The 12,625-nt window shown below is 45.2% G+C and overlaps 1 protein-coding gene across 3 annotated transcripts; it reads right to left on the reverse strand.

The window, feature by feature from the left end:
* Nucleotides 1-6,327: 6,327 nt before the first annotated feature.
* Nucleotides 6,328-9,316, reverse strand: JAGN1 (jagunal homolog 1). Of its 3 annotated transcripts, none has more exons than XM_037728859.1 (2): nucleotides 9,204-9,316; nucleotides 6,328-7,272 (listed from the first exon to the last, which is right to left on the reverse strand). In XM_037728859.1, the coding sequence occupies exon 2, from the start codon at nucleotides 7,197-7,199 to the stop codon at nucleotides 6,810-6,812; it is 390 nt and encodes a 129-aa protein (XP_037584787.1). In that variant the 5' UTR covers nucleotides 7,200-7,272; nucleotides 9,204-9,316; the 3' UTR covers nucleotides 6,328-6,809. The 3 variants fall into 3 exon arrangements, with proteins under 3 accessions (XP_037584787.1, XP_037584788.1, XP_017357019.1); XM_037728860.1 differs by having other exon boundaries at nucleotides 9,167-9,298; XM_017501530.2 differs by having other exon boundaries at nucleotides 9,041-9,298.
* Nucleotides 9,317-12,625: the final 3,309 nt, after the last annotated feature.

Raw genomic sequence — 12,625 nt, forward strand, 5'->3', positions numbered from 1 at the left:
CCAATCTCTGCAAATAAAACCATAAGATCTGAAGGGAGGAAAGGGTGGCTTGACATACTAAGAATAGGTTAGGGAGCCTTCCCCCAAATTCTACCTAACTCACAGTGGTTTAGAGCTACATAAATTATGTTTTGTTTTTTTTTTTCTTTTTTTTTTTTTTGAGACAGAGTCTCACTCTATCACCCAAGCTGGAGGACAATGGCATAATCACCACTTACTGCAGCCACCACCTCCTGGGCTCAAGTGAATCTGCCTTTTACAGGCACATGCCATTTTGCCTGGCTATAGGGTCTGGCTATGATCCTCAGGCTGGTCTCCCAACTCCTGGCCTCTAGCAATTCTCCTGCCTCTGCTTCCCAAAGTGCTGGGATTACAGTTGTGAGCCACTGCGCCTGGCTAATAATGAGTTTTTCTAATGCTGAAGGGATGAAGTGAGAAACATGGTTCTATTCTAAAACAATCCTTCTTCTTAACTCTTATCTTCTCATCTCTCACAGAGAAAATATTGATTAATTTCTCCTAGTTAAGCTATGGGAGGAAAAGCAGAAAAGAAATAAAGACAAGAAAGAAATGGAGAAGGAAGGGAGGGAGGGAAGAAGGAAGAAAGGGAAGGAGGGAAGAAGGGAGAGAAGAAGGGAGGGAGGGAGGACAGGAGGAGGAGAGAGGGAAAGAGGAAAGAAAGGGAAGAAAAACAGCATTCCAGGACCCGCTGGAAAAGTAAAAGGAATAAAGGTGAGGAAGAAATGGGGGGAAAGCAAAGGAGGCATTTTATTTATTGTCTTGCTGGTTTATTCATGTGGACACTGTTCCAAAAAGTATTTAAGGTAAGACGCACAGGGGTGAATTCTGGCACAATCTAGGGTTGGAGAGGGATGGGATCAACATTTGCTGAAATCCTACTATCAGGCTCTGGGTCATGCATTTTGCCCAGTTTATTTTATTTGTACTACAACCCTTGAGTTCAGTTTTACTACCTCATTTTACAGACTGGGAAATAGGAAGATTAGGTAAAGTCCAAACACAGCTAAGAGCTGAAGTCAGCCCCTCACTTGCTGATCTCTCTCCTATGTTCTGGAGTTCCTTCCCACATTGTCCCACCCAGGCAACTTGCATCATGGTTAGGTAAAGCCAGGATGAGTTTTAGGTCTGTGAGACTGGAAAAAGCCTTTCCTCTGACCCTCCCTACCTGCTCCCATCCCCCCAGGCATCCTACCTGCAAGAGGACACTGTGAGGTGCAAAAAAATGTCCCTTCCAGAGCTAGCTGGAAGCCTGTGTGGTTGAGATGCACCCTTGTGCACACACACGCCCTGTCTCCGTCTCCTACACACACAGATACGCGCAAACACACTTCACACTTGTGTTGGTGGAAGCTCCCAGAAGGCATGCAAGTGCTTTCCCTGGAGTCAGTGGAGGAAAAGGGCTGCCAAACCTACCAGTCAGCCTGCCAATAGATCAGAGAGCACTGAGCGCTGCAGCACTGTGAGAAGTTCAGAAATATGAGGCCTAGGAGATGGTGTCCTAAGAGGATGGACCAGAAGACTTGGGTTCCCATCCCTGTCAATTATTCTTCTCTGAGTCTCACTTTTTTCATCTGGGACTTACCACTATGTCTTCCTGGCCCTTTCCGCCAGAACACACTACTTAGGGAGATCAGAGGGTTTCTGGACCATGTAGTTCTCAGAAAGTACTAAACTTAGCAGTGCGATACAACTGACAGGGTTAACAATGTAAAGAAAGAAACTGAAATTGTTGGAAAGAAAGGAAAGTAGATTTTATAATCATGAGTTACCAGAGGTTAGACTTGTAGGAGAGTTGGGATTGTTTGGCAAGTGTCAATAGGGAGGAGTAAATGTGGCTGGAATAGGAGGTGGCCAATTGGAGTAAAGGAAACAAAGGTGTGTTGTAAGGCCCTGTCTTATTGGCAGGTGGTAAGGCCTGACTCAGCTGTAGTTTGTGTCAAAATGAGCTAACCACGACTTCATGCTTAATAGCCTTTACCTGGGAACCAAGTCAGGAGCTCAGGAAGTCCTGGCAGGCCCCTGCACGTGCTTAGGAGAGAGTGCACTGTGGGGACCTTGGGCAGCTGTTTTTCTTGTCACAACCTTATCTGTGCATGAACTCTGGTCAGACGTCAGACCATGGAACAGTAGCTCCAGGTTGTTTCTGTAATGGCCAATTTCTAATGTCTTCTGGGACAACTCTGTTCACTGATAGGGAACCCTGGGCAGGAAGGCCCACCAATTAGATCAGTGTAAACCAAGAGTGGGCAAGTATCCCTTCTTTATATCTGCTCTTCCAGAAGGATCAACCTCCAGAATTTTTTTTTTTTTGAGACAGTCTCGCTCTGTCACCCAGGATGGAGTGCAATGGCATGATCTCGGCTCACTGCAACCTCTGCCTCCTGGGTTCAAGCGATTCTCCTGCCTCAGCCACCTGAGTAGCTGGGATTACAGGCATGTGTCACCATGACCGGGTAATTTTTGTATGTTTGGTAAAGACAGGGTTTCTCCATGTTGGTCAGGCTGGTCTTGAACCCCCAACCTCAGGTGATCCACCCACCTTGGCTTCCCAAAGTGCTGGAATTACAGGTGTAAGCCACCACCCCCAGCCAACCTCCAGAATTCTGAGGCAAGAAATTATTGCTGAGAGGTACAGACTCCCCAGTCTTAGTGAGGAAGCCAACACTGCTCATCAAGGGAAGGCATTGTTACTTATTAAACCCCAACTATGTACTAGCCTGTTCATACATATTATCTATCTAAGCCTCAAAACAACCCTGGGGGTAGCTAAAATGATGCCCATCTGTCAGATCAAAAACAGAGGCTCAGGTATCTTGCTTAAGGCAAAAGTCAGTAAAATGACTGGCTGGAATTCACACCTATGTCATCAGTCTAACATCAGAAACTGTCAGCCAGCCGGGCACAGTGACTCATGCCTGTAATCACAGCACTTTAGGAGGATGAGGTGGGAAGATCACTTAAGGTAAGGAGTTTGAGACCAGCCTGGCCAACTTGGTGAAACCCCTTCTCTACAAAAATTTGCCGGGTGTGAGCAGACATTGCAGTGAGCTGAGATTGTGCCACTGCACAGCCTGGGTGACAGAATGAGTCTCAAAAAAAAAAAGGAAACTGTTCATTCTACTATACCACATTGCCTTGATGATCTCAAATAGTCCCTTCAACTCCTATATTCTCTAGTCCTATAAATATCAGGAAATAAATAACCATCTTTCACATTTGTATAATACTACACAGTTCATAAAGCACTTTCACAATATTTCACCTTATTTGATCTTTTTTTTTTTTTTTTTTTTAGAGTCTTGCTCTGTTGCCCAGGCTGGAGTACAGTGGCGTGATCTTGGCTTACTGCAACCGCTGCCTCCTGTGTTCAAGCAATTCTCCTGCCTCAGCCTCCAGAGTAGCTGGAATTATAGGCACCTACCACCATGCCCAGGTAATATTTGTATTTTTAGTGGAGACAGGGTTTCACCGTGTTGGCCAGACTGGTGTCAAATTTCTAACCTCAGGTGATTTGCCTGCCTCAGCCTCCCAAAGTGCTGTGATTACAGGTATGAGCCACTGCGCCCAGCCACCTTATTTGATCTTTTAAACAATCTGTGAAATACAGAGGGCTGATTTTAGTCCTACGATTGGTAGTTGCATTGGTACTTGAACATGTCTTCTGATTCAAATAATGTTCTTTCTACTAAATCAAGATCCAGTAAGGGAATCTTGTTTGCTTCAGGGAACACTACAAACATGAGGCAGGAAAAAGTAATAGTAAAAGGAGAATTCCAACAACCTAAGAAGCAGAAAACTAACATAAACCAAATGATTTTGGGTGGTTTGCATTGTTGACAATAATTTTCATAATGGGTCTTTGACAGTACTCTAAGTCCATAAAGTACCATTCCAGGTGGGCACGGTGGCTCATGCCTGTAATCCCAGCACTTTGAGAAGCTAAGGTAGGCAGATCATCTGAGGTCAGGAGTTGAAGTCCAGCCCGACCAACACGGAGAAACTCCATCTCTACTAAAAATACAAAAAATTAGCCAGGCGTGGTGACACATGCCTGTAATCCCAGCTGCTGGGGGGGCTGAGGCAGGAGAATGGCTTGAATCCGGGAGGCGGAGGTTGTGGTGAGTCAAGATCGCGCCATTGCACTCCAGCCTGAGCAACAAGAGTGAAACTGTTTCCAAAAAAAAAAAATACCATTCCAGTAACCAAAGAAATTTCAAACTATTTGCATCATCCCAATTCTTTAAAAATGAGCAATCTGTGTCTGGTGCACATACTAACTCCATTATCCATACATTTCCATCTACTTCTGCTCTCCAAATTTCATCTGTACTTCAGTTTGGTTTTATCCTCTGTGAAATACACCCTGACTTTAGTTTACAATAATTCTGTCAAGAATGCATATGAGGCCAGGCACAGTGACTCAGGCCTATAATCCCAGCACTCTGGGAGGATGAGGCAGGAAGATCACCTGAGGTCAGGAGTTCGAGACCAGCCTGGCCAACATGGTAAGATCCTGTCTCTACTAATAATACAAAAATCAGTCAGGCATGGTGCCACTCCCAGCTACTCAGGAGGCTGAGGCAGGAGAATCACTTGAACCTGGGAGGGAAAGTTGCAGTGAGCCCTGATCACCCCACTGCACTTCAGCCTGGGGAACAGAACAAGACTCTGTCTCAAAAAAAAAAAAAAAAAAAAAAAAAAAAAAGAATTGCATGTCTTTCACACCTCTTGCGCAGTACCTAAAATCAGTAAAATAAGAACTCAAAAGCTGGGCGTGGTGGCTCATGCCTGTAATCATGAAGCAGGTAGATCATGGCGTCAGGAGATAGAGACCATCCTGGCTAACATGGTAAAACCCCATCTCTACTAAAAATACAAAAATTAACCAGGTGTGGTGGCACATGCCTGCAGACCCAGCTACTCGGGAGGCTGAGGTACGAGAATTGCTTGAACCTGGGAGGCAGAGGTTGCACTGAGCTGAGATCACGCCACTGCACTCCAGCCTGGGTGACAGAGGGAGACTCTGTCTCAAAAAAAANAAAAAAAAAAATGAAAAAAAAAAAAACAACGAACTCAGATTTCACATTCCTTGAAGGAACCAGAAAGCTCAAGAATTACCATATTAACTGGGTCTGAAGGGATAATTAATAAAGCAATGTAAAAACAGAAAAGGGAAATTTTTAAGCAAAGGAAACTGGGAAACCATGAAACCTACATGGGGATCCATAAGAGGTTTAGTTGACTAAGACAGTGTGGAACTGGAAGTATTAGGAAATAATGCAGGACTGATGGATTGGGACCACTTTGGAAATCTCAGAGCTTAAGGCATTTAAGTTGTACCACTTAATAGTAGGGACTTAATGATCATGGAACAGATGATCCAGAGCTGTACTCTTGGTATACTCACTCGAACACAGGGATGAAGGAAGAGGAATGGGTATGAGGCAGAAAGGCAAAGGTCTGTTTGGGACATACTGATTTTGAGATGATAATTATGACATCTAGAGGAAGAGGTTTTAGAGCTGCAAGTACTGTCAGCCACGCACGACGGTCACGCCTGTAATCCAAGCACTTTGAGACCAAGGCAGAATTTCTTGAACCTGGTACGTAGAGGTGAGCTGAGATGGCGCCACTGCATTCCAGCCTGGATGAGGGAAATAAAATCCTGCCTTAAAAAAAAAAGTGACTCAGTAATAGTAACTAGGTACATACATGTTTATGGAACAAAATAATGACTACGACTCTGGAGAGGGCAGAGCTCCGCAATTAGAGATCTGGGCATCATCCAGAGACAATAAAGTCAAGTGCAAAGAGATACATATCTTCCATGTGAAAAATACTGTGCGTCTGAATTTTAGGTGTGAAAGGACCTTTAGTTTAATCACAGATCTCTCCCTGTCTTTAATGTATGTGCTCCACATTATTAGATATTATGTTCACTGGTTTCACATGAATAACAAGTTTTACTACATTATAAACTCCCCATAAACAGAGGTACTTTAAAATTCTTTTGGTTGCCATTATACAGTAACAGATTCATTAACTCTGAATGGTAGATGTGAATATCCAACTAAAAGAGCCCATAACCTAAGCTAGATAAATGAGAATGGACCATTTCATAGATGGAGAGATTAAATGTATGGTCCAAGGTAGTTCTTACCAATCAGCTATAGGTTAGAACTATGACTTAGGTTCCCCATGCCCAATCTACTTCTATGGCCACTGCTAGATTTCTCAGCTTTTATCCATCATCTTGTAGTGTCTAAGGCCACACCTTTCACACTCTATCAAGCACCAAACACAAGGCACAGTGTGGACAGGGCCATCTTTATTGAGATTTTTAATTAAAATAGTTTGCAGAAGAGACCACAGCCTGGAGGGGGAGCAGCTTCCCAAACACTTCCTGACCCATGACCTACAGATGAAGAATTTGATTTATTCCCTATTTCCTTCAGTCTTGGTGGCTAAGGGGTAATGGCTGGAAATGGGGAGAATGACTGAGAGGAAGCAAGGATGAAGCTCATTCTTAAAAACCTCAAAATGCCCCAACTTCAAACAGCTGAAGTTTGTTTCATAGCTGTTGGTCAGTTCTAGCCAACCAGGAATAAATTATAGTTTTGCCACCTCAGCAGATTGCAACAGCTTTCCAGAACTTTGGCCTGGTCTGCACCAGGTACCAACATCACAGTTGCTAAAATCACCAGAAGGGATTTTAGAACCCGCTCTATTACTGTCCCTTTGTTCAATGAGAGGTCCAAGCTTCACCCCTAAGAGCAGTCCATCGGGCTTCATTTACGCTTCTTCTCCTGTGTGCTGGTGAACCAAGAGTCTAGGAGCTTCTTGCTGTAGTACAACTGCCAGGCATGCACTTGGACTGCCAACACCAACACCAGGTACATGATGGAGACGGCAGAAAAACCAAAGAGGAAACGGTAGGCCTTGCCATGGCGGTAGAGCTGCTGTGCAGCAGGGAACATCTCCATGCTGCCATAAATGAGAGGAGCGATGGAAAAGAGCCCCATGCTGATCATGGAGAGCACCAGGTAGCTAATGTTGTTGCGAGGAAAAGAGAGAAGGCCCAAAAGAGAGGGCAAAATGCTCAGCAAATATGGGTATTCCCACTGATAGGGCATGGCCACCTGATCATGTGACAAGAGCCTCAGGTGTCCCACGCTCATCTTGGCAACCAGCAGCAGCCATAAGACCAGATGTACGTAGATCAGCTTCTTGATTTCATACTTGAGGGTCACACTGTAGGGCAGAGCAGAGGGAGAAGTACCTTTCAAATTTTTCTCACCACCAACTATATGCCAGGGAACTGTACTGGACACTGGGATACAAATTTGAATAAAACAGCCTAGAAGCCGGGCACAAAGAACAGAGGAAAAAACTAATTAGAAAATGAAGTGAAAAAGTTCTAGTAAATATATGTTCCAAGATATATGGGAACACAGGAAGGAGGAATCAACTCTGCCTGGGATGGAATATCAGAGATGGCTATCTAGAGGCAGGTGGTATTTGAACTAGGCTCAGGAATGAGTGAAGATGGGCATTCCATGCAGGAGCACACAAGCAAAAAGGCGTAATTATTTGTGTTCCAGGGAAGCAAGTGGTTATGTGTGGCAATAACACATTGTAGGAGAGGAGTAGTAGGATATGAATTCGCAAAGACTATGAAAGAATTAGTTTAAAGGCAGAAGAGGCCAGGCATGGTGGCTCACAACTGTAATCCAAGCACTTTGGGAGGCTGAGGCAGGACTGCTTGAGCCCAGGAGTCTGAAACCAGCTTGGCAACAAAATGAGACCCCATCTCTATAAAAAAAAAATAACAATAATAATAAAATGGCAGAAGAGTAACTCAGAGCTGTGTTTAGCAAGATGACTCTGACTGCACCACAGGATTAAAGCCTGGAGGGAGAATGTATTGGCAGAGAGTAAAGGTACTCAGGCTGCCCATAATTCTCCAGCTAGATTTTTCATCTAAAGGAAGTACATACTTATTCTTCTAATTCTCTCAGGTCCCAAATGTATCCTCCTCATACTCCTATGGGCAATGTTTCTGCTCTGGGCTAGCATGAGAACACCTGCTTAAGTTGTGAGGCCCCCTTCCCCTGGGGCCTAGAGATGTGAAGGAGATGAGGGTTCAAAGAGCTTATCATTCTTCAAAACTCGGGAGAGAAAGATGTGAACATTCTGGGAGAGATAAATGGATTTAAGGAAGTAAAAATTTTAAAATTTTTATTTAAAAACATTTACTGTAGAAAATGTGAAAAACAAAAAACAAAAAACCCAGTCACCCCTGGACTTCAAGCTCCATGAAGGCAGGGAACAGGTTTTTTTTGTTTTGTTTTTTTTTATAAAACTGTTTATTGAAGGTATAACATGCATACAAAGACCATGTCTGCTTCTGCCCCCTATTATAGTCTAATGTCTAACACAGTGTATGATGGCTGGAAGCTCAGTAATATTTGTCGAACTAGTAATCGAATGCAGAGATACCCCTTACATGGGAGTGTTTATAAAATTCATTTTAGGCAAGGCATCTTTAGGAAAGGCTGCCTTTTACTGTCTATATTCCCCCAAACGGCCCAAAATACAACACCTACCATATATTACGTGGTAGGTCTTATGCTACTTTCTTCACACGAATTACTGATTACTCTCTCACCAAAACCTAAAAGGCAGATTATTCTCTCCTTTGCAGATGAGGAAGCTGAGGCTCAAATTAGAAATTCGGTTTCGAAGGTGACACAGCGGGGCCAGCATCGACGTAACTCGGGAGCCCACACGCGGCTAGATCCCCTCAAGGCACAGGGCGGATCAAGGGGTGGAGCTCGCGGGGGCGATGGGGCTTTCCAGGACTGGGGACAGGCCCGAAGCCGTCAAGGGAGGAGGGGACTTGGCACGTGCACGGGGGCTGGCTGGGAAGCAAGACCCTGAGGCCTGGCGGCGTCGTTCCCCAGGCCCCGCAGGTTCCCGCAGGGGAGAAGGCCTCCGTGCTCCTCGCCTCACTTCATACCTCATCTGGTAGTGCATGGCGACGCGCTCCCGGTGCTCAAAGTCGCTGCCGTCGGTGCCGGCCGCTCGCGGGCCTGCCCGAGACGCCATTGTGCCCGCCCAGAACCCCCAAACCCCTCACGAGGACCTGCTACTGCAGCGACAGCGCCAAGAAGCCAGCGGACCAGATTCACGCCGCCTCAGCGTCGCCACCCAAAAGACGCGCGGCTTGACGAAGAGCACTTCCGGCCTCTCTGTCTCTGGAGGACCAACTCTGTGATCACTCCTCCCCGCGCAGGCGCCCTCGTTCTCTCGGCCCCGTCCCCGCCTCACGCGGAGCGCCCAGGAAATTAATCCTCAGCTTTGGCTTGTTTTTGCTGGCGCCAAGAGGCCGTTCGAACACTTTTACTTTCTTTTTTTGTTTGTTTTTTTTTTGAGACGGAGTTTCACTCTTGTTACCCAGGCTGGAGTGCAATGGCGCGATCTCGGCTCACTGCAACCTCCGCCTCCTGGGTTCAGGCAATTCTCCTGCCTCAGCCTCCTGAGTAGCTGGGATTACAGGCGCGCGCCACCATGCCCAGCTAATGTTTTTGTATTTTTAGTAGAGACGGGGTTTCACCGTGTTGACCAGGATGGTCTCGATCTCTTGACCTCGTGATCCACCCGCCTCGGCCTCCCAAAGTGCTGGGATTGCAGGTGTGAGCCACCGCGCCCGGCCCACTTTTACTTTCTTAAGCTGTAATATGTTTAGGACACCATCGTCCACACTTCACAGAGGGGGAAACTGATACTTGGAAGCATTCTATGACTTTCCCTGGAGCACACATCATTCACACAGCCTCGCCCCTGTAATCCCAACACTTTGGGAGGCCGAGGCAGATGGGTCACTTGAGGTCAGGAGTTCGAGACTAGCCTGGGCAAAATGGTGAAACCCCGTCTCTACTAAAAATACAAAAATTAGCCGGGTGTGGTGGTGGGTGCCCGTAATTCCAGCTACTTGGGTGGCTGAGGCAGGAGAATTGCTTGAACCCGGGAGGTGGAGGTTGCAGTAAGTCGAGACTGCACCGCTGCCCTCCACCCTGAGGGACAGAGTACAGAGTGAGGCTCCTTCTCAAAATGTTTCTCACATTTAATCATTGCAAAGAGAAAACGGGAACCTCTCAATTAGGAAATCTGGCTTGTCCCCCTTAACTAAATAGTTAATTTGATCAACTATGAGATAAACTGATATCTTGTGCCTCTTAATAGACTAAGGACATAGCATCACTTCTATGATGTTTCTGCCAAAAACAGCTAACTGAATCTCATCATGAAGGAATGACATAAATCCAGACGGAGGGACAGTCTAGAAAAGAGTTGGACTGTACTCCTCAAAAACATCAAGGCCATGCAAGAAAAATTATTTCCAAATAAACTTTATCTGTAGAGACAAAGTAGAATGACAGTTGCCAGATGCTTGAGGGGTGGGCAGGGAATGGGGAGTTAGTGTTTAATGTGTACAGAGTTTCAGTTTGGGAAGATGATAAAAGTTCTGGAGATGGATGGTGGTGCCGATTTGTACAACTGTATGTATGTGCTTAATGCCACTGAACCGTACACTTAAAAATGACTCACATAGTAAGTTTTATGTTATGTACATTTTACCACAATAACAAAATACTAAGCATAAATTTAAAGAAAGAAGTTATGTTATCTGAATAAAGAAAAAAAAGAAAGAAAAAAGCATGTACTCTGAGCATCCATATGCACCAGGATACTCTGCTATGACCTGGAGACACAGAAGTCAACATGGTCCATTTCCCCTAAGGGATCACAGCCCAGTCGGGGGAAGCACTTGTACCCATGAAGCTAAGAAATAGAAGAAAGCACAGTGGGCTGAGGGAGGAAAGACAAGCCCTCTCTCCCAGACCTGGAAGGTTAGGAAAGTCTCTCTGGAGTTTAAGCAACTGAGCTGAGGTCTGAAGCCTGAGTGGGAATTAGCTAAAAAGGCTGAGGCAGGAGGATTGCTTGAGCCCAGGAATTAGAGATCAGCCTGGGTGACATAGCAAGATCCCATCTCTAAAAAAAAAATTAGCCAGGCTGGATGGCATATGTCTGTAGTCTCAGCTATTCAGGAGGCTGAGATGGGAGGATCACTTTAGCCCAGCAAGTTGAGGCTGCAGTGAACCATGATCACACCATTGCACTCAAGCCTGGGCAACAGAGCAAGATCCTGTCTCAAAAAGCAAATACAAATGATCATACAGAAAGGACACTAATGCAAAGGCATAGCTGTTTAGAGCAGAAGTTTGTAGCTGTTTTTGTGCCGTGAATTTCCTTGGCAGCCTGGAGAAGCTATGGACTCTCAGAATATTTTTATTCTTTATTTAATTAAATTAATTTTTGAGACAGGGTCTTGCTCTTTTGCCCAGGCTGGAGTGCAGTGGTACTATCATGGCTCACTGAGCCTTGACCTCCTGGGCTCAAGTGAACCTCAGCCTTGCGAGTAGTTTGGACTACAGGCACGCACCACTATACCTGGCTTAATTTACATTTTTTGTAGAGATGGGGGTCTTGCTATGTTGCCCAGACTGGTCTTAAATTCTTGGCCTCAAGCAAACCTCCTGCCTTAGCCTCCCAAAGTGCTAGGATTACAGGCATGAGCCACCACACCTGGCCTTATTTTATTTATATTTTTAGAGACAGGGTCTTGCTCTGTCATTCAGACTGAAGTGCAGTGGTGCAATCATGGCTTACTACAACCTCGAACTCCTGGGCTCAAGGGACCCTGCCACCTCAGCCTCCTGAGTAACTGGGACGTGTGCAGCCACACCCAGCTAATTTTTGTTTCTTTGTAGAGACAGGGTCTCACTCTGTTGTCCAGGCTGGTCTTGAACTCCTGGCCTCAAGCAATCCTCCTGCCTTGGCCTTACAGACTGCTGGGATTACAGGTGTGAGTCACTGTGCCCTGCCCCTGCCCCTGCCCCTGCCTTGTTTTGACTGAACAGTAGATCTTGGATGTGTTCTCCAGATCAGTACAGAGTATTTACTCTTTTTTCTTAGTGCCACTCCCTCATATGACTAGAACATAGTTTACTTGACCTGCCCCCTCTTATTGGACATTTGTGTTGTTTCTAATATTTTGTTATTACAAATATAGCTTCAGAGAATAACCTTGTACATACATAATTTCACTCATGGTCAAGTAGATCTGTAGTTTGGAATCCCAGAGGTGGTATTGCTGGATCAAAGAATATATTGTGCTTGAAATTTTGATAGATCTTGCCAGAATGCCTTCCATAGTGGTTATACCAATTATATTCTCACCAGCAATGTATGAATGTGTCTGAGTCCCTGTTTGCCCACAGCCCTAGCATCAACTTGGTAGTCTGATGGGTAGAGAATGGCATCTCAGTGTAGGGGTAGTTTAAAATGCATTTATGTTACTGCAAGTGACTAAACATCTTTCCATGTGTTTAAAGGTCATTTCTATTTCATTTCCCTGTACTGTTTTCATTTTTCTATTATGTTGTAGATCTTTTTTTTCTTTCTTCTTTTTCTTTTTTATTTATTTATTTTTTTGAGATGGAGTCTTGCTCTGTCGCCCAGGCTGGAGTGCAGTGGCATG

Source organism: Cebus imitator, unplaced genomic scaffold, assembly GCF_001604975.1.
Source record: "Cebus imitator isolate Cc_AM_T3 unplaced genomic scaffold, Cebus_imitator-1.0 Scaffold281, whole genome shotgun sequence".
Classification (NCBI taxonomy): domain Eukaryota; kingdom Metazoa; phylum Chordata; class Mammalia; order Primates; family Cebidae; genus Cebus; species Cebus imitator.

What these genes read in the sequence shown, in the direction of transcription:
- JAGN1 (XM_017501530.2), bottom strand. Translation starts at nt 9,129, where the DNA reads ATGGCGTCTCGGGCAGGCCCGCGAGCGGCCGGCACCGACGGCAGCGAC. An exon ending in GCCATGCACTACCAGATGAG is followed by an intron (nt 7,273 to 9,040) that starts GTATGAAGTGAG and finishes TCTGCCCTACAG; the next exon opens with TGTGACCCTCAAGTATGAAA.